The 26,605-nt window shown below is 47.3% G+C and overlaps 10 protein-coding genes across 10 annotated transcripts; 5 read left to right on the forward strand and 5 right to left on the reverse strand.

Annotated features, from left to right (window-relative positions):
* Nucleotides 1–1,640: 1,640 nt before the first annotated feature.
* FOIG_15068 (uncharacterized protein) lies at nt 1,641–3,506 on the reverse strand (the record flags this gene model as incomplete). The annotated part of the gene is made up of 3 exons (XM_031216391.1): nt 1,641–2,765; nt 2,826–3,147; nt 3,199–3,506. The coding sequence occupies 3 exons, from the start codon at nt 3,504–3,506 to the stop codon at nt 1,641–1,643; spliced, it is 1,755 nt and encodes a 584-aa protein (XP_031053835.1).
* Nucleotides 3,507–4,203: 697 nt separating this feature from the next.
* On the reverse strand, nt 4,204–4,470 carry FOIG_15069 (uncharacterized protein; the record flags this gene model as incomplete). The annotated part of the gene is made up of 1 exon (XM_031216392.1): nt 4,204–4,470. One exon carries the CDS (start codon nt 4,468–4,470, stop codon nt 4,204–4,206), a length of 267 nt encoding a protein of 88 aa, XP_031053836.1.
* A 2,919-nt stretch (nt 4,471–7,389) lies between these two features.
* Nucleotides 7,390–9,706, forward strand: FOIG_15070 (uncharacterized protein). Its single transcript, XM_031216393.1, has 3 exons — nt 7,390–7,921; nt 7,978–8,979; nt 9,034–9,706. The coding sequence occupies exons 1-3, from the start codon at nt 7,563–7,565 to the stop codon at nt 9,566–9,568; spliced, it is 1,896 nt and encodes a 631-aa protein (XP_031053837.1). The 5' UTR covers nt 7,390–7,562; the 3' UTR covers nt 9,569–9,706.
* On the reverse strand, nt 9,430–13,258 carry FOIG_15071 (uncharacterized protein). The gene is made up of 5 exons (XM_031216394.1): nt 12,253–13,258; nt 11,613–12,204; nt 11,483–11,563; nt 10,765–11,432; nt 9,430–10,714 (listed from the first exon to the last, which is right to left on the reverse strand). Exons 1-5 carry the CDS (start codon nt 12,633–12,635, stop codon nt 9,703–9,705), a joined length of 2,736 nt encoding a protein of 911 aa, XP_031053838.1. The 5' UTR covers nt 12,636–13,258; the 3' UTR covers nt 9,430–9,702.
* A 259-nt stretch (nt 13,259–13,517) lies between these two features.
* FOIG_15072 (uncharacterized protein) lies at nt 13,518–14,982 on the forward strand. The gene has a single exon (XM_031216395.1). It carries the CDS (start codon nt 13,785–13,787, stop codon nt 14,793–14,795), a length of 1,011 nt encoding a protein of 336 aa, XP_031053839.1. The 5' UTR covers nt 13,518–13,784; the 3' UTR covers nt 14,796–14,982.
* Nucleotides 14,983–15,214: 232 nt separating this feature from the next.
* On the forward strand, nt 15,215–16,149 carry FOIG_15073 (uncharacterized protein). The gene is made up of 2 exons (XM_031216396.1): nt 15,215–15,829; nt 15,880–16,149. The coding sequence occupies exons 1-2, from the start codon at nt 15,434–15,436 to the stop codon at nt 16,063–16,065; spliced, it is 582 nt and encodes a 193-aa protein (XP_031053840.1). The 5' UTR covers nt 15,215–15,433; the 3' UTR covers nt 16,066–16,149.
* FOIG_15074 (uncharacterized protein) lies at nt 16,124–17,979 on the reverse strand (the record flags this gene model as incomplete). The annotated part of the gene is made up of 4 exons (XM_031216397.1): nt 17,591–17,979; nt 17,180–17,542; nt 16,305–17,132; nt 16,124–16,252 (listed from the first exon to the last, which is right to left on the reverse strand). Exons 1-4 carry the CDS (start codon nt 17,903–17,905, stop codon nt 16,124–16,126), a joined length of 1,635 nt encoding a protein of 544 aa, XP_031053841.1. The 5' UTR covers nt 17,906–17,979.
* Nucleotides 17,980–19,083: 1,104 nt separating this feature from the next.
* On the reverse strand, nt 19,084–21,059 carry FOIG_15075 (uncharacterized protein; the record flags this gene model as incomplete). The annotated part of the gene is made up of 2 exons (XM_031216398.1): nt 19,084–19,631; nt 19,759–21,059. The coding sequence occupies 2 exons, from the start codon at nt 21,057–21,059 to the stop codon at nt 19,091–19,093; spliced, it is 1,842 nt and encodes a 613-aa protein (XP_031053842.1). The 3' UTR covers nt 19,084–19,090.
* Nucleotides 21,060–23,603: 2,544 nt separating this feature from the next.
* FOIG_15076 (uncharacterized protein) lies at nt 23,604–24,305 on the forward strand (the record flags this gene model as incomplete). Its single annotated transcript, XM_031216399.1, has 1 exon — nt 23,604–24,305. One exon carries the CDS (start codon nt 23,604–23,606, stop codon nt 24,303–24,305), a length of 702 nt encoding a protein of 233 aa, XP_031053843.1.
* A 655-nt stretch (nt 24,306–24,960) lies between these two features.
* FOIG_15077 (uncharacterized protein) lies at nt 24,961–26,508 on the forward strand (the record flags this gene model as incomplete). The annotated part of the gene is made up of 9 exons (XM_031216400.1): nt 24,961–25,143; nt 25,191–25,333; nt 25,380–25,421; nt 25,477–25,543; nt 25,596–25,623; nt 25,673–25,685; nt 25,739–25,828; nt 25,879–26,221; nt 26,275–26,508. 9 exons carry the CDS (start codon nt 24,961–24,963, stop codon nt 26,506–26,508), a joined length of 1,143 nt encoding a protein of 380 aa, XP_031053844.1.
* Nucleotides 26,509–26,605: the final 97 nt, after the last annotated feature.

Below are 26,605 nucleotides of genomic sequence, written 5' to 3' on the forward strand. Positions count from 1 at the left end.
CCGTAATTGCACATCAAGCTTTGAGATGATATTTTCTGGGTTAAGGGGAGCAAGCCCGGCTCCTCTAAAACCTCCCCGGATATTGTTTTCGGTAATAGTAGCTCGGTGGGCGGCGTGGAAGGCGGGAAAGAACTCGGTCTTGGAAATATGGTTTATAGAGCATCCGATCAGACGCTCTATTGCTCGCCCATAGGCCTTTTTTAGCGGTCCAAAGCAGCCGACATCAAGAGGCTGGAGTAGATGAGAGGCATGAGCAGGCATACAGAGTGTAATAATCTTCTTCTCCTCACAATATCTCATAAATTCGGCCGAGTGGTGGCTTTCATGACCATCAAGGATCAAGAGACGATAGGAACCAACTGATCGGTCCTTTGTTGACCGATCAAAGTGCTTAAGCCAGTCAAGACCTAGCTGGTTATTAGTCCATCCATTTTCGCTCAATGCAATAACCCAATCGCCGGGCAGGTCGCATTCTCGATACCAATTGGCAAGGTGATATTGGCCTGAACCAATAATAAACGGCGGGATCGATTGACCTTCTGCATTAATCGCCTCGATCGCAGTAATCCATTCACGATTTCCAGGCTGGACTTTCTTTGGCATCCCTTGCCTTTCTGAGCTTGTAACGACCATTCCGGGCTCAATCATACCCATCATAAAGCCGGTCTCATCAAAATTCCACATATCATCTAATTGGATACCGTATTTCGCGACTGTATTCTCTACGAGGCGAAACCAGTCACGAATAATAGTAGGATCTTCGCATTTAGCTCTCTGATAGTTATATCTCCGAAATCGACGTGTCTTGAGCTCTGGTTGCCGTTGGATAAAGTTATGAACCCAGCGTATGCCAACGGGTGATACATCGCGGTCGGCAAGTAGAGAATTAGCCATTTTTTCCACAAAATCGCGGCGCGGGGGAAATCCTCGCGAATCTAGGTCAAGGACGAATTGAACTATTATCTGCTCCTCAAGATCAGATAGATTCCGTGATTTAGTGGTGATATCATGCTTTGATTGAATTCCCTGCCGGCGGCGATTTAAGGTACGGTAATTGACTTGATATATACTTGCGGCCTTCCGGCCACTTAATTTTGGGTCATTTTGGAGAGCCTGGAGGGCAAGAAGGATCCTAGCCTCATATAAAGACTCTGACATGTTGGGTGGTTGAGAATTATCTGATCAAATAGTGATAATATAAGGTGAGGGATTTTTGGGACACTCGCTTATCTGGGACACTCGCTTATCAAACACGTTAAATAAAGAAAGAAAGAAAGAAAGAAAAAACGGCCAACACAGTCTAGTTGTCCTTTTTTGGCGAAAGTGGATTACTAAATTATAAGCAGTCCTTAATACAGTAGTAGTAGGGACGGTAGGTGCTTGGTAGATGTGTTGAAGCGGCTTGCAGATGCTAAAATCTAAAAGGGCAGTAGGGTTTCGAGAAATGCTGGAACTATTCTATACTTTACTATAGTATAAAATCAGATAAAGATAAATTGTAAAGGAAATTCCATGACCTTTTAATATTTTATATAAATTAGGGCCATATATGACACGAGAGCTTACTAAATTCTAAGAATTACATAAGTAGCAAACCTAAAAGCCACGTGCGCCAGAGTATATCTGCTCCAAACGTCGTTCTACTTGTCCCCCTCCACCTTTTCCACCGTCGTCGTTATGTTCGTGGCCTCCTCTACTGTCCCCTCCTTCTTCCTCTTCTCCTCTAATCCGTACATAGTTTCCAGTTCAGATCTTAGTCTGTTGTCCCTGCAGATGCAGGCCAGCACGAATCCTATGCCTGCGAACGCGATGGTTGCCTGGAAAGCCTTCTGGATCGCTAGCTGGAGCGTCTCACGGATCTGGCTCTGCACGGGATCATCGAAACTCATGACGAAATCCTTGGATCCAAGAGCGAAGGCGTCGCCTGCATTCAAAAGAGAGCGGACTTCGGGGTCGTCGATGCGGGACGAGTATTTTGAAATGAAGATGTTGAAGATTGTGCTGGGTATAGCAATGCCGAAGATCATGGCCATGCCTCGGATGTAGGTGAATCCGGCCGTTGCCGCTGCCATGTCCGCCTCAGCTGTCCATGACTGGATAGCCGGAAGTGTTGAGCCAGCCAGAAAGCCTGTACCGATGGGCTGAACAAAGAGTTTGAAAACCCACTCGGCGTTTGAGTCTTCTCGCTTGAGCGTCGAGAAGATGCCTTGTCCTACCGTGAGAAGAGTAAAGCCCACGACGTGGAAAACCTTGTACTTGGCAACCTTTGGAAGAGCAACGGCGGTAAAGATCATGCTGGGCATCATGAATGCTGTCAGCGGGATCATCTGTACACCTGTTCGGCCTGCAGACGAGGCCATGACGCCCTGGAAAAACAATGGTAGGAAGTAGGCCGGTAAGAAAAGGCAGAAGTTGCACATGAAGGTTTCGATGTACAGCAGGATGGAGCTCCAGTGTTTGAATATGCGAAGTGGGACGACAGGCTCAGTAGCCCACTTGGCCTCCCAGACGAAGAAGACAACTACACCGATAATGCCTATGATGAGCGGTGCAAGGACCTCTGGTGAGTCCCAAGGATATACGACATGTGCCCACGTCAAGGCAACGAGAATACTGATACTAGAGCCGGTGATAATGATGTTGCCAACCCAGTCGATGCGGCGGAGCTTGGTCATGATGGTCTCATTTCGGTTCCACTTGACGTGAAGAAAGAGGTAAAGGCCGATTAGTGCAATACCAGCAATGGGGACATTGATATAGAAGATCTTAAGATAACGGCGTTAGAATATCAAGCTTCGCCAAAAGAAGGTATAGTTACAGCTCACCCATCGCCAGGATACGTTGTTAACAAGGGCACCACTAATAATAGGTCCCGAGATGAGAGAAAACGCCGCTAAACTGAGTGTCATGCCAATGTACTTGGAACGCTCTCTCAAGGGGACGAGATCCGAGATGACCATTTCTGTAAGCATGACACAATTCTGGCTCGCAACGCCCTGGATACCTCGACCAGCCAGCATCATTGCCTCATTCGTGGCGGCTCCGCACATAACACAACCGACAATGAAAAGCGAAGTGACGACGATGGTCACCCAGCGGCGGCCGAAGATGTTGGCGAGTTGTGCTGTCAGGGGCAACACAGACGTTCTATAACCATCAGCCTGTTTATTCCGGAACTTGGTTCTTGTGCACTCCTACCCGGTGAGCAACTGTATGTGAGCAACCCAGACGTAGTTGCTTCCGATCTTCAGGTCCTCCACAATAAACGGCAACGCGGTCCCAATGATGGTGTTCTCGAGCGTAGCGAGGAAGATAAGCAGTGATAGGTTTGCCAGGATGATCCAGAAGCGAAAGGATGGCTTGAATTCGGCCACGGCCTCTTCATCATTACTATTCGGGGTGTTGCCCTCTGCTGCTTCGTTTTTGCTCTCGTTGCTAACGCCGCTGGACTGGGGAAGATGCACGTCTGGCGGAGACGTGGTGTCTTGTTGAGTGATGCCCCCCATGATTGCCAAATGATACCCGGGCTGTCCTATCCTCGGAATTTTTACAAAAATATTTGAGGGTCAATAAAATGGGGATGAAGAGTGAGACGTAAGGGTAAATAAGCACAAATTACAGGCGTAAGCTGACATCGCCAGTGACCATGGTGGTTAAGCGCCCTACTGCGCGAGCATGGCTCTGAATCCTGATGACGTTTGATATTACCGTCAGCTTGAGACAAGAGGGCTGGGAACATATCAAACAAATTTCTTGAATTATACTATAAACGTGGCTATCTATAATATGCTTGGCTAATTTACTGGCGGGCTATAACAGTCGATACCTGGGGAAAGATCATAATAATCTGATAAAGGGGATGGTATTTTATCTCGTGCGTAGCCATCAAACATTCAAATTCGCATAAGCCACTGTGGACTAAGGGTCGAACACGATGCCTAATTGGATGATGACCGACTCGTCTTACATGCGTTCAGGGTGTATGCAAGCGTGCGTGATTAGTTAGATAATTGAACGGAATTCCGATTGACCGCTGTGACCCGTTAAAGAGCCTGTCTTACTTGTCGCAGGAAGGAGGGTGTGAGTAAGATCTATTCCCATTTTTATCAACCCCGCATCTTACTAATGTTTAAATAGCATATCAGCTGTGAATGCTGGCCCAAAGAATAAAGCTGGACGAGACGGCATGGGTTGCCAGTCTTCTCACTCAGCTGAAGCCTGTGTATTGTAGTTCCAATAGGTCCCGGCTCCAAAGGCGTACACGTCTGGCAGTACTTGGGCTATACCAGTCACTGAGGCGGCATCTGGGACGGTGACGATACACTTGCCGGCCCCGGAGACAGGGTCTATCTCCCATATCTCGTTGGCATCTTGGCGTGTTACGATGAGAGTGCCGCTTGGGCGGACGGTGATGCTCTCAAAGAAGGAGGGCTTGAAGTTCAACTGGAAGACGGTCTTGATTGGAGACATGCTGAGTGCTCTTGAAGACTTGATAACAATCATTCGCTAATTGTTGCTAAATGAGAACTTTTGTCCATCTGAAAGCTTGTTTTTAATAGATGTGACGACAGCACGCTTCTGGATCTTTGGTCCAGCTCAAAGGATAAGGTAGCTATTATAACTAGCCTATTTTAGATAAAGGTACGACGAACACGCGATTAAATCAGCCGGCCCGGCGCATCCGTGAGATCTATCATCTACCTAAGTTTGGCCAGAACAAGCCATGTTAGCAAATTTAATGAGGTTGGAGGTTTCACGATTCAGAAGTGGCTCTTTACGAAATCATCCATGTCGCACCAGATATCACCCATTGGCTACCTCGATGTTTATATCACTTCGGTCCATAATAGCAGAGCAGTGAAAGCAGAAAGTTTCCTTTTAACAGGACTACCGCCCAGGCTCATTACTAAGCTGCCATAAAAGGGTAATTAGACAGTGGTTGGAATTCGCCACCGAAGGTTATAAATCACAATTCACAATAGTAGTGCCATTGGTCTCCATATTCTGCTACATATTATTGAGGCTTTACTTTATTTGTAATTATACGGGTGCAAGACCTCAGTTGGAGTGACGTCAGGCAAGTCCAAGTTGAACCGACCATGAGGTTGCCGTATGGTTGCTGATATCTCCACAATGAGCAAGCTGATGTCCTTATAAAGGCACCCAGCCATGGCGTCACCACATTCTGGGCGATGCAAGAGTCCAACTGGTAGCAGATGCAGAATCTATTATCCAAACTTCAGACGGGCAAACGAGGCAGCACTTCAGGGATGGGCCATTTGGCATATCACAGTTGGTGCAGGAAACTTGAAAAGCATTGATGGGCGTTACGGTAGAGATAGCTAGCCAACCAAAGCAGTCAGTATCGTGTGGTCCTAATGCCGTTCTGGGTGGTTGTAGACTCTAACCACTGATTGATCAGCAGGTCGGTATTATTAAACGACCCGATGGCAAGTGGGCCGTCAGGTACCTCTGTACCGGGCACGCTGAACCCCGGATTGAGTGAAGGCTGTTTGATTGGTCATAGCCATCTTTTCTTTTGACACTGCTTCCTCTTATGTTTACTGATCAGTAGCGCCTGTCTCGCACCACCCAAGATCGTCATTACATAACACCCCCGTCTGTCAGGAAAATGTCCGATAGAATTGCTCCTGGAACCCCACATGCCTCGCAGTGGTAGGACGGTGGTGAAGCCTTTCAGTTGGGGCCCCACACGTTTCCTGCAAAGCCGGAAGATACTGCTTTTGCTCGTCACTTCTGGGTTCTTGCTGAAAGTCTGCTCACCAAGAGCAAGATTCAGGTTCACAAGCCCAAGGTCAACGCTCAGGGCTCTGGATTGGCTTCAGTGCTCTAGGGACTCGAGGAAGTTTGGAATGGCACCGTGAGCGGTGACAAGTTGGTCTATACGCTGGATTGAGTTTTAGTTTCGCTGTGATATAGTTGTCATTCTTCAAATGATTTAGATCAGTAACATGAAACCCTTCATTAAACTAATTAATAATCGACTTCTTAGTTCTCCAGACCGAAGGCTAGTTGCCCTCTTCTGTTTTCAGGCACAGCAGGCAGGTATGCATGCTGCAAGCCACATAGTGCTGTTCAGGGTGGACTGGCTCAGTCACGGCAAGACTGATCTCCGATTATGCTCTCGTGATTAGTGATCAAACAACGAGAAGTAGTCCCTTGTGATCTTTATTTCAGCCTTCCCCACAGCCGGCATTAGCTCCGCATCTTATTTCTAAAAGCCATCATTCTCGTGTTCTGCACATATCGAGTTCTCTGTTGTTATCATAAAGTAATGTACAACCAAAGCGGCAGAACAGCGAAGCCAATTGTACCAGAAATGCATCCCGAAACAAATACAGCAGCCGATAAGGAGCGCTTACTTGAAAAAGCAGGAAGCCAACCGCTCACCGAGGGCTCACGAAAGTCCCTAGCAAGATCGGTTCTGGGGGCTTTAATGAGCTGGCCGCCGCTTGCCCCATATTAGACGTAAGATGCACCTGAACTGTGCACATCGGATGCTAACTGATCAGCTTCTCTTGTAGCCCAAACCCTTCTCAAGCATTGGATGTATACCGTTGTCTTGTCACTCCCCCAAATCTCTTGGTCTTCTTCCCATACCACACCTAAGACCTGTGGTCAGTTACTTGCCTACTTCGAGGACTAGGCAACAAAGTGTTTCGTAGGCAGCTCAATGATATAGTTGCCAATGTTTTTCAATGATTAAGGTGTCAGGACAGAAACAGCAAAGGCTCGAGCCTCATCATCCTGTTTTCTCATATCCAGTAGCGTGCTCGAGGGGGCAGAAGTATTCAACACCGCTGGTCGCGCCATATAGGGAGCGACTTTGATGGCGTGCCAGCGACCTTGCGGGGGCTGGAGGACGTTTCAAAGTTTCCAGACCTGGTGGACGAGATGCTGGACCAGGGGATCAAGGACGAGGTAGTTGAGGGCATAGTTCGCGAACCTGCTTAGAGTATGGGGAGAGCTTGGTGCTGTAGCTGCATGGCTTCAGGCCGGGATGAAGCCTGCTGAAGACGACGTACCTTGGCTCAAGGATACTTGGAACTGAGAGTCTGGTATGTGCATTGATAATTCTATTCAAGAACAAGCCCTCAATGCATATTCTCTGAAGCCAAGCTCTCTGCGGTGATTATAAGCTACAGGTCTTGACAACAAATAGCACATCTGCATTCTCTCAAGAATGTTTAGGTAACACAGTTTACGCCTATGCAACCCTGTAAATCGCCCCCGATACGACGATGTTTCATGTTGCGGGGTAAGATATTTGGAGGCTCTTCACAGGGTGCCTAATTGGATTTGGCCCCCAAGGCAGAAAACGGGATAACCTTGCGAGATTCTGCCTGACATGGCTCTTTTTTTTTCATCTTTTTTTACAGTTTCACTTAACGCAGCGACGATTACGACATGGTATATAGTTGGGAGTCTCTCCAGACGAAACCAAGATTTGTCTTATTCCCGGGGTCGCGCTTCTAATCGAGAAGGTCGACCATTCCCGGCGACGATTAATAACCTTGCCAGCACCCCACAAACACCGCAACATGGCGATCCACAAGCTGACCCCCGTCCTCATGACAGGGAGTCTATTCCTGGGACTACTACTCGCCATCGGCCATCATCTTTACTACCATTATCTAGACGGGAGGGTCATCAAGAGCCAAAACCAACAGGAGTGGTTTCTCCGTGTCGGCACCGGTATAGCGTTCCTCGCAAGAGCCCTGTTGTCAGCAGCTGTCGGGTTCGCATACACGCAAATACTATGGCGAACTTTAAGATCAAAATCCGTCACTATCGAGGGCGTCAACTCGCTTTTTGGCGTCTTGCATAATGCTTGGGACTTTACTACTTGGGAGCTCTGGACTGCGGCACCGGCACTCGCTGTGGTGGCAATAATAGCTTGGTAGGCCTTCCATAAGAACATCGAGCTACTTACAGTTTACTGACATTTTCTTATAGGGCGCTCCCATTAATTGCAGTTATTACTCCAGCTACACTTACCGTCCAGGTATCTGACCATCCAAATGTCACAGTTGTCGACGCTCCCATTCCACTGCTCGACTACGATAACATGCTCAACTTTGCTCAATTCACAGGAGTAGGTGGAGTTGGATACTACGCTCCCTCGAGCTATGTCTCACGGGTGCTCTTATCAGTGGCATCTCTCGGCTCTATCCTGACTATCCCAGCACCCTTTCCCAATTCGTCATATTCCGTCGACTTTTACGGCCCTTCAATTTCATGCGGTACACCTCGCAATGCGTCCTTTGCAAAACTTCTGGCTGAAGCTGTTAAGAACGAGACATGCTGCGGAGATTCCGCCGGATACGTTGGGTTTGTTCCAAGTAGTAACACAATGAACAGCACTGAGGAGGGCTATGCCTTGGCTGGTTTGCGGGGCGCAATGAACTACTCTCTCATCTCGACGGTATCGTCTATTGATCAGACGGCCAACGCCACCAGTTCGGCTAAGCTCTATGTTGTCGTGCCGGATAAGCCCGCGTCCAGCAGTTATATCATGGCAAACAAGTCGATCGAGTGCTCTCTTTATAATTCATCCTATGCCGTCAACTTCACGTTTGACAACGGCCGGCAGAATATTACCTACAAGTCTAAGAGACTGAAGGGAGTGACATCCATCGATGCCGGCCTCAACCAGGATACAGGCTCCAGTCAGTTCAATGCTGCTGTTGCTTATATCGCGCTCATGGATTCCCTGGGTAAGCTGCTGCTTGGGAGTCTGGGGATATCGCACTACGGTGTTATGCGTCCAACCCAGACACAGATCATGAGCTCTGTTCTCATGGATGCCAAAGAGATGCAAGTTCTTGGTGGCGTAAATGCGGCGACAGACCGCTCAGAAGCACCAGAGTCTGTAATTGGGAATATCTCCATGGCTGATGCATTGGAGCAGCTGTTTACCAATGCTACGATAAGCCTCTTCAGTAACTCAAAGTTACTGTAAGTGCACTCGTGTTGTCTTTTTGACCGGAGCTCTGTTAACAATTCCAATAGGCAAAACGATACCGCTGCATCTCATGGTAACATCACCTACCTCACCACGCAAATCGCCTTTTCTTATGAGCCTCGCAACCTGTTCATTGCATATGGGATGGGCTTACTGGCTTCTGCGATTATTGTCATCGTCGGACTGCTATGCATCAAGTCTGCATCGGCATCCTATGCAACAACTTTCTCAACTATTCTGCGGACTACAAGGAACCCCGATATCGACACTATCATCCCTGCAGCAGAAACATCTGGCGCAGAGCCTTTGTCGAGACATCTTGGAGATACTCGCCTGGTATTGCGACGTCAGGGATGCAGGCTGGAAGGTATAGACGAGGATATGGTGACTCTCTTTGCTGTAGACTCGATATCGGATGAGAAGGGTAGGCAGAAAGACTCTGCAGATGATTCTTCTCGACAGGAGGATAGAGGGTATCAATACTCGGATGCAAGTATTGAACTTTTGAGCAATGTTGAGCATTCCGCTACAGATACAAGTTCTGGAAATGGTGGTAGCCGGATGTACCCTCGTGGAAACTGAGTAGCAAGAATAACAAACCGGGGCATAACGTCAAGGGTTCAGACAGAACAGAAAGGCTATGGTAAATAATAGAGCAATATTGATTATGTAGATATTCATGTCATGTCATTAAATCTCAACGCTTGCAAGCTGTTTTACAAATAGCCCTGATTAAACCCAATTCCATCGGAGAGCAAACCCATCTCTTGGGCAAAATACAAAGCTTGATCATTCTGAGCCCAACTCACTGCCCCCTGAAGACGCTGTAACAGATCCTCCGTTGTCTCCATGCCCATTACCGATTCACTGAACTGTGACCGCTCAGACACAGGAGATGGTTCTTCCGTAGTCTCGGAATGTGTCTTTTGCGCTCGTTCCGCAACTTCGTAGACTATAGGCGTTTGGGGTCCTATGTCTATACCCATCTGCATAGCAAAACCCACGGATGGGTCGTCTTCCATCCATCGCGAAAAGCTTTTCGCATATGTTGCTGGCGACAATGGTCGAGGGAGGGATATCTGTTGTGTCATTGGCATTGGCGCGAATTGTGGTTGTCCTAGTAGCATGGGCATCAAAGAACGGTTCCTGTTGAAGAAACGCCTTAGAGCAGCTGGAAAGTCACTATCTTGAGCCAGGCGATCTTGACTAAGACACACATCGATGGTCAAAGCCAGTCTAAGATATTGCGTTGGACTTCGAGCCAGTACATCAGCGTGATCGTTGGTAAGCATCATTTGTGGAGGTTCCTCGCGGTCACTGCACTCCATAAAGTATCGAATGGTCTTGGAAATAGAGTGAACGCCGTCGTACTTGGGGTGAAGCTCCCTGAAAACTTGGATGAGGACGTTGAGTCGCGATTGCTTGGAAGCAACTTCTGGACGGGCCCATATCTCGGTCGCGGAAGAGGCAGTGGACATCTTCATGTCGACCATGTGCATCGCGAGAGGGAGGGCTGTGCATGCTACAGCGCTGCTGGGTAGCCAACGGGTGAGTCGGTGGGGGTGTAGTCGGGCAAAGCATTCCGCTATGCTTTTGGTGGCGTTTCGGAGATCCCTTCTGTTGTTCTTGAGGAATTGCGTCTCGTGTGATGCGGTGGGATTTTGGTTGACGAGACCCAATATTAGACCGAGGTGAAGTTCGTAGTTGCAGAGGGCGACTTGGCTGGCGCTGAAGAAATTGTCAGTAACTGAGTTTCAAGTGGTAATAGGTGAGCTTACTGGAAGTAGATCCAGACTAGATTCGTGAACAATACTGCAGAGTCCTCGTATCCTCCTGAACTCAATGTCAAATCTTGAATGGCGAGCGGTGGTCTTGTAGCCACTGCCCAATTCTTGAGTGACCTCTTATGCTCCTGCACTTGCGCATATGCTGTCGAATGTGCTTCCGCGTCTAAAATCGGCAAGGTCTCGGTAGGATATACTAGGCTCAGGACGTCTGTCAAAGTAACGCAGAGTTCTGTAAGGCGTTCTAATGTGAGGATGAGCTTGTGCTTTGTGGCGATGTTGTAGACCCGCGATGACTCAAGTTCATCGACAAGATCGTCGTAACATAGTGGGGAGCAGTTCGCAAAGTCGAAATGGGCACTAGTAATCTGGATGTTCCTGCGAACGCAGAGGGGCATGATTCGATCGCGGATAATACAGCACCACCAGATACGCTTGAGTATGTTCCGTCTCTTGACATCTTGTTGTGATATGTGTAGTCCGTAAGAGGGGGAGTCGTAACTATCGGCGTCGCATGACTTAGCGTGTTGAATCGCAATTCGGAGCCATCTACTGTTCGCCTTGCCAGGTCCCGAGCGGAAGGTCGGACACCAGTAGGTCAGGAGGAGAGCAGATTGTGCGATGGAGATTGGATCGGGGTCGGTCGAGAAGTCGTATAGAAGCTGCATCAAGGTCAGAAAGTGCGCTGCTAACAATACCATATATTGTTTACCTTGGCCTTGGTGTAGAAAGCCTCCTTGGCTTCGAGGATGGTGGCGAATCCCAGCGTGCGGAGACTCTCCTTTGAGACAAACTTTATTTGTTAGAACAACCAGCACACGAAAGTGGTGATGTCAACGTACAGTGCACGAAGCAAACATCATCGATTGCAACAGAAGCATCGAAACAGGCGTCCCGGACGTCGCAGAATTAGGTGTAGGATCGTACGCATTCCAGAAATCGGCTTCGTTGATAAGAGGGAGTAACGGATGAATGTAGAGGAAGTAATGTCGGATGAATTCGTCGAGGATCGGCTTGGAAGGGACGCGTAGACAGCCTTGAGCATTTAGATGGTAGAAATCGCAGTCGCGCATGTTGAGGGTCCTCAGGAAGGGCATTGATGAGTATAGAGCTTTGAGTTCGGATCGAACGGGTTCGCTGGGCTCTTCGATAATTGAGGGTGTATATGGTGGGATTTCTCTAATCTCTTCGACGACATCTTCGGTGGTATTCGTCGTGGGCGACTCGAGGTCTACCCGCTCCTGATGCTCGACCGATGTCTTGTATTCGCTCTCTTCTAGTGTATGTAGCACGGCAGTCGCATCGTCGACAGGACTCGTAGGGTTATCGTGGTTCGAAGACGGCGACGTGGATGCAGCTGCCGTGACGGCTTCACAGTCCCGAATAAGGTCGGCATTGTCGGAGACGACGGACGCGCCTCGATGAGGAATGGGACTACAACACGTCAGTATATCATAGGCGGTGGTGATATCGATAACATACAAAGCATCAGCGCGACGAGCGACGACGCATTCGCAGCCGTCAAGTCGACAGTTTGTACAAGGCGTAGACGTGCGGGTGACATCACACCGGACCTTTCGCTTGCGACATTTAAGACACGCCTTTGTCGCGCGCTTCCTCGAGACAGGCTTCTTGGCGAAGCGAATCGGTTGCTGAGTGTTGTTCATCCTGGTACAAGGCGGAGACGATGGTACCCGAGGTTGAAGAGGAGGAGCAGGAGCAGAGAGAATGAACCCCAGATTTACCCCAAACTTCACTGTCTCGCTGAGTGGTGGTAGATGAGGCCCCCTGCTAGGGGCTAAGGGGCTGGACCCATGTGGGACAAGCGGTAGTGAACCTCGGAAATCTCGGCTAGAGGGGTTCATGCCCCACGGGGAAGCTTTGCGTATTCCTCTCAGCGCGATAGAGATAGGAACAAGATAAGAATTACTAATGTTTTGGCCATTGTAGCTTGTGATATTACTGGTTTGAGCTGGCTTCCGAGTGCGATATTCCTTCTTGGAGTCTAGATTGCACTGACAGCAGCTCTGACATTGGTCCAGGTGGCGAACGGCATATTCCGGCTAAATGAACTGTTCTGCCAACACAGCTCAACGTTACCCGAGAAAAAGGCTAGAGGCCTGCTGACGTCTTCGTAAGTGTTGACGGCTCGCTTATCTTGCATGTCGTTGTGTTTACGCATTGTACTATAGTATGAATCCATGACTCAGACCCCTGACGTGATGGTGTTTTTAAAAGCATTGCGTATTTAACCTTATTTATAAGTAAACTACCGTGGTCTAATAGTCGCAGCATTTGGTACATGTCTAAGGAGTAATCCGGATTTATCCTTTTCCTTGAACTTAATCAATAGCCATTTGAAGGGGGATTTATCCCTTTGCTAATCGCATTATCCTGAAATTGATAATCTCTAGGGTAACCCAGAGACACGCTACGTCATGTATCTAAGCCAGGGCGATAGTCGCGTAACATTGTCTTCAGCCACTTCCCTATCAAAGTCCGGTCGGACTCCTCGGATACCAGAAACTTAAATACTTTTCTTCCCAGCAAATCTCACCTGCGTCCAGGTTGCGCGTGACTAACTCAATGGAGCCCAAGCTTGCAGAACCAGACCACGTTTATTGGTGCTATTTTTATCTCGTGTTAGTGGAGCGTGGCTGTGCCAACAGTCAACGGCTCGTTCCAGACGTAATCGGCACGAGCCACAAAATGAATGTCACGATACCATCAATTAACCCTTGTAGCTCGTAGGTGTCGCCGAATCTACCGTGTTAGACCCTGCTTGATACGAGGACGTCACATCGTAACAGAGCCGGAATGTAAATGGGGCTTGTGTCTAATTACAGTAGCTTTGCCCTCGTCCTTTCTAGGGATGCTCCCTTGATCATGTTATTGTCTCAGTATAATTTCAACGAAACGACCCATTCTTTTTTTCTTCATATTTACTTTTTCTCTTCACTAGACATAATTTATTCCATGGATTTACTATCTTGCTAGCATATGCCAACTCCACAATGGTAAAGAGGTTCGATGGCCTTGAGTTTTGGGAGCAACGATGCAAGGCTCTCCAGCTATCGCAAACGCCCGCTACAAAATCACCTACCGAGAGCGAGCCATCCCTGTCGTTCGAAAGCCCAGAAATACCCAGCGCCGAGCCAGCATCACCAGCTCTATCACTAATAAAATGGCCGACGACTGCAAAACCACTCGGAAGCGTCGCTGATTCCGAGCCCATCTTCATTCAGACTGTTTCTGCAGTCCACGACGTCCGCAGTTCCATGTCCTTTTCACCCTCATTGGACCAACATAGCCAGTCTGCATGCGTGTTACGGCCAAGCAGCTTCGAAGGAAAGGAGGAGTTCCTCACTGTTATTAGCAGAGACGGATCAGATATAAAACGAGACAGCAGTCTGGATGACAGACGGTCACAATTAGGTGGCACAAATATCACACAACTCAGACGAAGATCACCACTGCGACTCCAAACAACCAACCTATCTGGAATGGCACAGCGCCAACAAAGGCATTCAATGATGCCAAATCTTCCGGCCTCAAGTAACAACAATACACCGCTAGATCACAGACACACATTGAGTGCCTCTGCAGATTGCAACAAGTGCATCACCCGCCAAACAGACAAAGCATTCGAGGCTCTCACCAACGCCCTAAACACCAAACGCCAAGACGAAACAAAACACCTAACAATTATCCGACCGACCATAGACTGCCGCATGCCTCCGCTCAAGTCGCCGAAACCGATTCGACCAAAGATGATACGACAAAAGACCCAGCAATGGGCGGAGACCCAGGAAGACCTTGATAGCTCCACAGCGAGCTCTTTGTCAAGCCCGATGAGTCCAATGATGCCAATTCAGATCTCATTAGATGGGAAGGACTTGGATAAGTCTGAAATACCCCCGATGGGTTGTAATCTGGATCATGACTTGGGCGACTTTTTGAAGTGGGAAGCACGGAATGTATGTGCTTATGGATATGGGACAAATGGGTATACCCTTTCGCCATAGTCTATTGAAAATGATTTAATGATGGGAGGATGATATACGGTTAAATTGCTGGACATCCTATGACTATAGTATTCCCTAATAATACCCTCATAATTGACAAGAATCAACTACTCAGAAGGAGGCGAGATCAACTCAGGATAATCCTCATCGTACTAGTGCAAATCGCTTGGAGAGGTTCAAATGACTATAGTAGCGTTATGTAAGACATTATAGTCACTTCTAGAAATCATCAATGGCTATAACGTTACTTATTACTGTACTGTGAGTGATGGACCAGTGGATGGAATTGAAGACCCATATAATCGGCTATAATATACAAATTGGGCATAAACCCAATGATCTCATCCAATGATATCTGCTCTAGCTCTTCGGACCAAAGGACACAACAGTCAACATCCAGCCTAGTCAAGGCATAATTGGTGACTTGACGCTCTACCTGGATTAATTGCTTGTCGGCTTTCCTTCCAATTACGTGCTTTTTTCCCTTAATTCGACCTTGGTTGCTGAGTAATGGGAATATCATCAAGTTAACCCATTGCTCCAGGTGAGGGGTCATTTCAATGACCTAACCACTATATAACGACATACGCATCTGTTGTAACAATACTCATTATTCACGACATATTCAGCGACAAAACATGGCCTCAGCAACTTCATTCCGCGACCTCGTTGGCATTCCCGCCTCTACGGCCAGCCCCTCTGATAGCGTTCTTATCATCATTGACGCGCAGAATGAGTACGCTGAGGGACAGCTTAAAGTTACCAATGCTGCTGAGTCGCGAAAGGTCATCGCTGGGCTTTTGGAGAAATACAGAGCCGCAAATGGAAGTATCGTGCACGTTGTCCATGATACACCAGAGGGCGCACCGGTCTTCACCCCGGGTACTAAGCTCGCTGAGGAGTTTGACGAGCTGAAGCCCAAGGACGGCGAGGCTGTTATCCACAAGAACTTCCCTGGTTCTTTCACCAAGACGGATCTTCAGAGCGTCTTGGATAAGACTGGAAAGAAGAAGGTTGTTCTTACAGGCTACATGGTAAGTCGTTGAGTTATACGTAACTGAGATATGAGACTAATTGCGACCAGGCCCATGTCTGTGTCTCGACTACTGCGCGACAGGCTGACGAGCTTGGCTTTGACGTCATCATCCCTGAGGATGCCGTTGGTGATCGCGATATCCCCGGCGTTGACGCCTCACAGCTGGTCAAGGTTTCACTGAGCGAGATTGGCGATGCCTTCGGAACCATCATCAAGAGCAGCAGCATTGCCTAGAATTATCTATAAGTGATATAAACTTTTACAATCTATGTCATTACACTTCATTAAACGTTCATTCCTGCTTCTCTGAGAATTCCGGCTGTACGAGTTCTCTCCGTGTGAATTTGACGTTGAAATCTGTCTGCTTGACAAACCAGGCGTTGATGATCCTCCATTCCTTGCTTGGGTCCTCAAAGTTAATCTGCTTCTTGTTAGTATTATCTTCATATAAGCGCGGGATGAGTATAGCTTACCTCGAATCGTCTTAGAAGACTAGGCACAACCTTATAGATCTCCAATAGACTGATGTTCTTGCCAATACATGTTCGGCTACCCATGCCGAATTGGAACATCATACCCGTCATCTTCTTGATGCGCTTATCTTCCTCCTCAGCGTCAAGGTTGGGGTCTGGCAACCAGCGCTCAGGTCGGTACTTATCAGTATCGTTTCCGAAGATCTCTGGGCGGTTATGGATGATCCAGGCTGAGACACCGACAATTGTACCGCCCTTGATGAACTCGCCTCCAATCTCCGCTCCTTGGGGAGGAACGATTCGCTCAAGGGGAAGACCAGGCGCTGGGTGCATTCGGAAAGCTTCTTGGACACAAGCATGGAGGTAAGGGAACTTCTGAGCCTCGGAGAACGTGACCAGACCAGACTCGTAGTCAGAAAAGACACCAGCCTTGGCAGCCTCATCAAGCTCGTTCTTGAGCTTCTGGTAGCACTCGGGGTTTCGGAGGAGGTAGTAGAAGACTGCAGAGAGAGTAATAGCTGTAGTTTCTGAACCTGCAAAAGCCATAGAAACAGCCATGGTCTGGACTAGAGTGTCTGTCATGAACTCGGGGCGGGCTTCACGGGCAGCGATGAACTTGGAAAGCAAGTCTTGACCCAGGGGTTGCTTCTTAAGATTGCTGGTGGGGAGGCTATCGACAGACTTGAGTTCAGGGATGAGACGTTCAGCCATGCGGGCGCGTGCAAAGCGTGCAACGGCGATTGTTGAGTCAAAGAGTCCCCATTGGGAGAGCTTGAGGTAGATGGGATTCTTCTGGAAGATTAGGTCAAGGAAAGGAATTTGTCCGACCTAAGATCTGTTAGTCAAGAACATGACCAAGTGAACGGATGACTTACAGGTGCAACATAGAGGAACAGCTTGCCCAGGTACGCGACAATACCCTCAACATCTTCATTCTTCTCAATGAATCCATGTCTCTTGCTATAAGTGATCTCGCCAATTACATCAAAAGCGTAGAACTGAAGCCACTGTGTAAAATCACAGACATCAGCCCTCTTGGCAAAGAGCTTTTCGGTCTGTTCCAAGAACAGCTTGGTGGTGTTGTCGACAAAGGGCTCGTATTGGACCAGTGCGCTCATGGAGAAGGCAGAGTTGACACATCTGCGGAATTGGGAGTGGAAGTCATTGTCTGTAGTGCTGAAGAGAGATGCGAGACGGTGGCCCTTGACCACGGATTGTTGGACGATGTAAAAGTCGGACTGAGATAGTCAATATCAAGATTTCTTGGCTTGGACGTAAGAACATACCTTGACATAGCCCTTGCTAAGGCCATAGATGGACTTGAGAACAGCAGGGTCGGCAAATGATAGAGTGTTTGGCCCCAATCTGACAATATCACCATGCTTAGCATGGAGTTTCTGCAGTGTCACTTCAGGTCGCTGTCCATAAACATCCCAGAAGCGCCACCAATCCGTCAAAGACGCCAGAAAAGGACCGGGGTATTTATTTAGACCATGGTGATATCTGTTCTTGACCAGACACGCGACAGTCAGTGATGTAAGTACCAACACCCAATGCTGGGCGAGGGCACTGAGAAGAGTTTCAACCAAGCCACTGTGCATGTTGAAGGCACAAAAAGGGCAAAGATATTAAAGAATTGTTGAACAAAGTACTGAAGTGGTTTATTTCCTATTTTCTTTTTTACTCTAGCATACTCTCTTCTTATATCACTTTCCACTTAGACCAGATCTTGATGACAGTCTCGGTCTTCGGGTACTCCAGGTTTGCCCCCACAGGCCATTCTGGGGTATTTGGGGACAAAATGATCCACCAGCTCGGCAAGTAAACACGGCAAGTAGAGATGATGCAAATATCCGAGCGCAATTTTACGTTTTGGTAAATAAATGCCATCATAATTATTTAGCAACCGCTCATTACTGGGAAAACGAGGCGAGGAGAGTTTTTCCCTGCGACATGCCTGCGTTGGAGCTAATAAATGTCGTCGGCAGATGTGAACGGGAGAGCAATGATAAGACAGATAAAGTAAGCAGATGTCGACGATAACGAGTGTTCATTCGCACAGAGGAGATACGGCATTCGGAATTCGCGGAGGGAGATAGATTGCAGAGTGTAGACGTCGTCATCACCGCAGTCATATCACGTATATCACAACTGCCGTGTCACAGAATTTGCCGATGCTAGGATTACAGAAGGTTTGGTTGTGTTGCATTGAGGCTCCTTTTCATGCGCTGCGTCTGGAGTCTTTGGTTGGACGCATTGCGTATTTATCAGCTGCAGTTCATTATCTGTGACCAGAACTAAGTTTATTCTTCTTATCCTCTTTTTTCTCATTAGATCATGTCATTGGACCCCAGCCGTTATTCCATAAGTCCTCAATTGATGTCGGAAAATTTCGCGAGGCTCAACCTTCTCCTGCGCTCGATGCAACCGCTATCTGTCTGGACCTTTAAGAGAAAAGACTCATCGGAAGTACGGATGAAAACATAATGTATCCGAGTTAAAGATACCTCTCATATAGAGTGTACTATTGGACCTGATAGTTGGTCAGTGTACACTCGCAACAGAGGTTCCGGTCCTTCCATGCTCCTCTTCCATCACGTTCGGATATACGGCAAGAATGCAAAGCTTACTGCTCAGACCATGCTTCATAGCATCCAATGCTATTTTCGGCCCGTTCCTAAGTTGATGAGGCTCATGTCACAATTGTGTCAAGGTAATACCGAGAACTACAATGGCATTTCAACTGAATAATCTGATATATACACTTAAACCCTAAGTCTTAGAATCTATTTATCAGTTATGATATAGCGTTCTAACAAAGCTTTAACAACAGAAGCCGACGTTGCTGCAGCAAAGTTTTGCCATTCCTTATTCTTGTGAGAGTCTGCATAATCGCAGACACCTTTCACCACAACACATGGCAAGTCTTCCCACAAACCAGCGCTCTCCATCTCAAAAGCCGCAATGCCAAGCCGCTCAGCAAGTCCATCTCGATCCTTACTCGACTTGAGCACTGTGTCTCCAGAACCAAACCGCCCCAGAAAGATCAAAGGCTTTTGTGCCTCGCAAATATCACCTTGCTCTTCCAAGAGCATTTTCTCCTGCAGTCGACATCTCGCTACAAGGAATTTCTCATCGCATCCCGCCTCGTCGCAGGAGACACCACGACAGCGCTCGCATATTAGGCTTGGGCTGCTGAAGCATGTGCATAGTACCAAAGTGTCGATCTGATGTTGGTAGGTTGGTTCGTAGAGCCGATCACTAGCTGAACCAGGGTGCTGATATTTCGGGTTGCTCTGCTGGATTCGTTCCAAAATCTCTGCTGATCTTGCCGTAACGTCGTCAAGAAAAACATCAGTTTTCAAGTGAATAAGAAAATTGTTTATCAGTTTCCTCGCAGTATGGATCGGCTGTTTGGTCACGAAGCTGTTTGGTCACGAAGCTGTCTTGGTACCTTCTTCCAAAGTCGTACTGTACCATGTGTGAACTGACTACAACGTCACCAAGAAGGACTGCTCTTTTTCCACCGTTAGGTGATTGTACTTCTGGGATACCGCCGCAGATACCAGCTAGGAAGACCACTTCTAACTCTGGATAGGAACATTGTAAGCGGGCAGCTGCAGTTCCTGCGCTTACTTTGCCCATACTATAAAGAAGGAGAACAACAACGTCAAGGTCGCCTATACGCCCATTGACGTAGTGGTTCGTGTCGCCTTTGAGCTTACCGTAGTGGTGATGCTGCTCTTGCCAGATGGAGTCAAAGAGTGATCGGATAGCGTCAAATTCTAGTGGTAGAGCGCATATAATGGCGGCCTTAAAGCCGCACCGATCCTTTGAAGGCTGAGCCTCTCCCTTAAAAGATCCGGCCTTTGTATCAAAGTGCGGCCTTGACTCAGCAGGAACGTCCTTGCCTAAGCCATCTTGCCGTCGTGGCAGCTCACGATATGTATCTGATGGCTCTCCGGGAATGTCAGAGACATGCACAGAGTCGGCATTATTTTCTATTGTGCGGATTCGTTTGTTCATAGGCTCCATTATTGATTCGATTTCTGGGTTCATAGAGTGCTGGCGTTTTAAACCAAGATTTGGTAAGCAGTTTTCCAAAGCAGTCTCGAGATGCTGGACGATGTGGTGGTAGAGCTTGTCTCGAATAAGCATATCTGCTTGAGGACCTTCAGCTTTGACGTGTTGAAGTTGGCTATGAACGTTCAGACACCCTCTGATGGCTTCCGTATAGGAGTCTTCTAGCCTTGCGCCTCCTTCTTGCAAGACGTCCAAGCTTGATAAGAGCTGCAACCATGCTCGATCATTTTCTTTGCCATAGTGAGGACGTATATCTAGCGGTATGGCCTCTCCATCATCTAGCTCCAGTAAAATCTTTGCCAAGGAAAGCAATACTGGATGCCCAATACGGAAAGCTCGGAATTCCGGAGAGCTAGGGAATTGAGACGAGAATGAACGGTATAACCTGTCCCTTCCGGTGTAGTTGTCCAATGACCCAAAAAAGCATATATCTTTAGAATCCAAGCTAGCATCGAAGAAATCCAACACGCAGTATCCTAGTTCGGCAGCAAGCGCTCTCTTGGCTTTGAGTGTATAGTGAACTTTAGCATGTTGATTGCCCTGTTGCTGTGCAATCAGATCTCGAACCGTTTGACGCTTGAACATGCCACTGGTAATCATTTCAGCGAGAGACTGGCTAGTTGAGTTCTTGAGAATCGGATGGCTGTTGGAGTCATGGGACAATATTGGCATCCTGGCACTTAGAAGCTGTCCTTTCTGCGGCAATAGTTGTAGCTTATAGTTCTGCCCAGAGGCACTCGTCATTTCATAACATAGGTCAATAATCTCTTTCTGTGAATCCTTTTGTCTGGCAATTACCGTCAGTATTGTATAAGCACGTATGGAAAGACATCAGCACCCGCCAGATGTACAATAGACGACTTTTCATGATTCTGGTTCTGCGTTATCTGAACACGCCGATAGGAATAGCTGCAATTCAGGAGACGTGCTTTGCCCAGGCATCATTACTGCAAGCTCCAGAAGAAGCCTATGATTTGCTTTGCAACTGAAACGCTCAAAGACCAACTGAAACGTTTCAGAAGCCAACTCTCTTAGCCTCAAATCTTTCCAGGTGTTCCTCTTTACCCGCCGAGGGACATTGGCTTCTGCTTTCTGGGCCTTTGCAAGGGCTCTCGTGACCAGACTGTTGTATTCTCTCGTGACAGTAAGGCATTTTGTCTTCATGTCATCCGTAAACTTGAATAGACTTTGATTGGGACCGGTTACTAGGTTGTAGAGGCCTGAACCAACCATCTCAAGCTGCTCCAGAAAGATCGAAAGTCCAGATAAGTAAGGATACGTTCTGTTTGTCCCCGAAACCTTTGTGATGATAGGATTTACTGCTTCATTTAACAGGCAACATAACTGATCGAGATTATGCCTGAAGAGCTCAAAACTTTCCTTTTCAAAGTGGATTTTCTGATTTCTTGCAAGAAAAGCTTCTCGTAAGTTTCTCTCCAAAGCCTCGTTTTGTTTGTTGGTCGTGGAATTCTGCCAGTTGCGCGTTGAGGGTTGATAGCGTGTGAGATGCGGCGTTACTAACTTGGCTACTTCATGTAGCAAGCGCCACTCAGGACTCTCACTTGAATAAGGCATTCTCGAACTTGGAGGAATGAGAGCTTGTGCCGCGAGTTCAAAGCCAATATGCCGATAGACTATACATTTGAAGGGTTGAGGGTCAGCAAATGTATTGAGCTACCAAAATCAGGCTGTCAATCAACCTCAGCAATGCAGCTCGATTCGATGCATAAATTTCCCCGCTCGCGGATTTAAGTAATTTCGCGTATTGCAAATGGTCATAGGATCAGCACCTCAGGTGTTTTAAAGATTCGTAAAAGTTTTACGTTTATAACTCATAGAATTCCATAATGTCAGAGAATCACGACCAAGAAAGTCACAATTCGATTCGCATCCTGGCTACGGAATGTGAAACTATACTTCAGAATCTTATTGATAGTGAAACTCAAAGAGCAGCAAAAGGTCTCTTCGAGGAATATCTTCAACGACTTTCAACTTGGGCTGCTTACCTCGGGATATTCGCCCGACCGAGCCAGTGCCTCGACCATCGCTTAAGTAATGCAATCGACATTCAGGACCTCGTCCTGCGCGGTCTGGACTCTCTGGGGAGATCTTTAACGTCAAGTTTGTCTATCAATTTTTAATAAAGGAGACTAGAAGTTCTGACCAACTTTCAACAGTCTCTCAGAAAAAATATCGATTTGCGTCTACAGATATTGACGAGCGCCAAGCCTCTCTATTTAGTAATGAAGAGGACTGTCTAGAGATTGAAGACGCCCTTGAACAACTGTATCGACTTGCAACTGCGATAAAAAGGTCCTCACGAAAGACTATTGAGCAAAGAGCAAGCCAATTTACCCAAAAAGTCGAACTAAAGCCTATTAACAAGTTATTCATAAGAACTATCGAATGCTTATATCCACGAATTGATCAGTCTCTACAAGATCTCCTTTCCACGTCCATGCTTGATCGATTCACCAAAATCATATTCTTAGGCACCCGACAAGCTACCCTGGCAGCAAGGCACGTAGAACAACGTTCGCTACCAACAACCTCAGAGGAGCGCCAGGGTACAGCTAGACCAGGACCCGAGCTGGGATCTTTGAGAAAGCCCGTACTAAACTATGGCGCTTCAGTTCAGATACGCAATCGATCACTAGCACCTCCGACATCCCTTTCCCCTTGCAAGTTTTGGCAGCATCTAAACGCTGGCGCGTCAAATTTGGATTTAAATAAAACAACATCTATTGCAATTCACAGAAGCAGTTATCCTCCGCCTCCTAAACCACAAAGACAAGAGCCGAGACTTTGTGAATGGTGCGGCGAGCCGCTCAAAGGCCGAGATATGGATCCTGTTGACTGGAGGTATGTTTAATACTTAATCTCCATATTCTCTGCTCAATACATAATTTAGGCAGCATGTCGACAACGATCTTAAGCCTTATATATGTTTGGCCGAGCATTGCACTATTGCAGTGGGATACCCCAGTTTTCGAGAGTGGTCCAGTCATATGCAGCAGCACAATGAATTTTGGTATCGGACAGCATATTCACCAGCGACATATGTTTGCCCTCTATGTATAAACAATACGTCGCCGTTTGCGAACCGCGACGACTTGCTCCAGCACCTGACAAGCGAGCATCAATCAGATACCTTTGATTGTGGCCAGCTTTCGATGATTGCCGGTCAAAGTCAGGGGATTAAAGAAAGACCATACAATGAATGTCTTTTATGTTGGGTTTGTGGTTGAGAACCAAGGCCAAAAGGATGTTCCATCTAAACGTCAAAGCGAGTCGCGGAGCGAGGGAAACACGAAGAAACGCAAGACTAAGCGACACCAGTTTAATGTCACTGAGATTTTCTCGTCTACTGAGGACGAGGAAGACCAGAGTCACAAGGCGAACAATCATGAGTCTATGACCCGTCATATTGCTGCTCATCTACAGACCCTAATGTTCCTGACATTGCGAGTCATTTCGATGCAAAAGGGCCTAGGCTCAGAAGATGAAGATGCAGCTGAAAGTAACGCTGGTACAAACGATGTCCAAGATTATCAAGTCTCACGCCATCTGGACGAACCACCCTCTTTTGAAGATGTAAACCATCAGTCGGAGCTACCCTGGCTTCCTGCTGCAGAGACCTACTCTTTTCACTTTGATACACAAGAACGTACCGTTGTCAGATATCCAACTCTCGTATGTGAGAATATAATCGATACATCTATACAGCTCCCAGACTCTTCAACTGTTCAGGAAACAATTATTCGTCTCGAGGCCCTTTTAGCAACCACCGAACAAAATCGAGGCTTTTATGATTCCTCAATATGGGCTTTGAAATCAGCTCGCCATCAAAATCCGCCTAGATCTTCTTATGACGGCGGCAGCGACTCAATTTCCCGATGGCAATGTGTGAGTTACTAACAATACCACATTCATATCAAGTACTAACAGTGATAAGTGTAATTGCGGCCGTGGCTGGCAAATCATTGCGATTGATATATATTGCCCTGATTGCGGGATCCGCCGTTGTAGCCAATGTTTGTATTGCTAGAGCGTGGATATGTATTATAAGAACTTTAGATATTCTCTGGTTTTATATTAGTTTATCATACCTAGTTTTTTGTAAAGGTAGTATAGTGCCTACTTCTTACTAAGAATGTGGAGCAGACTATATATAAAGGTGCTTTTGAGAGAAAGGTCGATTATGCATCCTTACTTATCAGTAATAATTCTCTATCTATATAAATGCCGCTCTTAAGTTTCTGCGTATATGCATTGGCATGAACTAGTGGAGTGACGTGGCATTTGATAAAGAGGTAGCATGGCATTGCTTTAATAAGCATTCCAATGCAACGATGCCAATTTGTCCCATATAATAAAATGATAATCCCATATAAATACATGTCATAATGCAAATTAGCGGTATTTGGCTCATGGGTGGTGGAGAAGACAGGGTTTCATCGTCAGATCAGCACGTTGTAACCTTGCTGAGTTGTCAGTTCCGCCGCTTTGGTCGTCTCTTCATTTGCATTCAAACTTTTGAATCACCTCAGAATCATCAGGATATATACGCAAAATGGCAGTGACTTCAAAGGAGGCAGCTACGTCTCCGAAGGCGCCCGTTGCATCGTCACCACCAGCCGAGGCAACCCCTGCACCTGCAGAGGAGACTTCTACTGAACCACCCACTGCAGAGAACCCCGCCGAACCTGCTGAGGATTTCCATAACCCTGATCATTGGGCCAACTTGAATGAGAACGTATGTAGAATCAAGTTTTCTTGGACACGACTATTAACAATTTATAGGATGCGCCAGGAGATGACGATGCTGATTCAGCGGTCGGCGATGATGCTGCCAGTTCGACTGAGTCGATTTCTTCAAGCATTCTTCACTACCGCACCATTCATGGGAGAACATATCACTCTGAGCGGGGAAATGCCGAGTACTGGTATGGAAGCCTTCTCAAAGGTGAATTCCAGAGCTGACGCGGATAGGACACCAAATGATGAGCATCATAACGAATCTATGGATATTAAGTGAGCCAGATGTTGACAGAGGTAATCTGTGAGACCATAAGCTGACAGTTCCTAGTCACCACCTCCTGTCTCTCTCTCTGGATGCTAAACTTCATCTAGCTCCTCTGAAGGATGACATTAAGGTTCGTGCGCTACCTTTGGACGTTTACAACAAATTTCTCACAGAAGATCTAGAAAGTCCTAGATGTTGGAACGGGAACTGGTATGTTATCGAGACCCCTTCGGAATGCATAAACTAATTGAGGCAATAGGTATTTGGGCTATGTGAGATGACTTAGCACACATGAGCTTTTTGTTCTTTACTGACCTTGCCGCAGCGACTTCGCAGATGAGTATCCCAATGCCGAAGTGGTTGGGACGGATATCTCTCCAATCCAACCTGACTGGGTTCCGCCAAATCTGAAGTTGTAAGAAGCCTACGAGGCCAAATCTTGTAACCTTGTCCTGACGAGAACAGCGAAATCGAGGACTGTACCCAAGAGTGGACTTACGGCCCCAACTCTTTCGATTACGTGCACATGCGCTATCTTTATGGAAGTATCAGCGACTGGTCTGCCCTGTTCAAAGAGGCATTTCGCGTTTGCAAGCCCGGCGGCTGGGTTGAGAGCTATGAAGCCTCTCCTAGAATGGAAAGCGATGATGGCACTGTAAACGAAACCTGTGCTATCAACGAATGGGGAAAGTTCTTCATTGAAGGCGGGAAAAAGCTAAACCGCACCTTTGAGATCATCGATAAGGATCTGCAGCAGAAGGGGATGGAGGAAGCAGGCTTTGTCGACGTGAAAGTCTGGGACTTCAAGGTACGCTTGTATCACCCTTTTCCTGTATGAATGACTGACTTGGATCAATTCAGGCACCTATTGGAGGGTGGCCTCAGGACCCTCGACTCAAGCAAATTGGGCAGTTTGCGCAGGCCGCGCTTGAACAAGACTACGAGGGCTATGTTCTTTACATGGCTAATATGGTTCTTGGGTGGACTAAGGAGGAAGTTTCTGTGTACTGCGCTCAATTGCGACGCGAGATCCGTTCTGGAAAGTTTCATCCTTTCTATCGCCAGCGGGTTGTTTATGCAAGGAAGCCTGAATAGATACCATGTCCCGGTATGGGAAAGTTTCCATTTTCATGAAGGACTTGTAGGATCAATTGAGAACTTCATAGCTGTATTGCGTACTGCCGCTGACAGA

Source organism: Fusarium odoratissimum, assembly GCF_000260195.1.
Source record: "Fusarium odoratissimum NRRL 54006 unplaced genomic scaffold supercont1.47, whole genome shotgun sequence".
Taxonomy (NCBI): Eukaryota; Fungi; Ascomycota; class Sordariomycetes; order Hypocreales; family Nectriaceae; genus Fusarium; species Fusarium odoratissimum.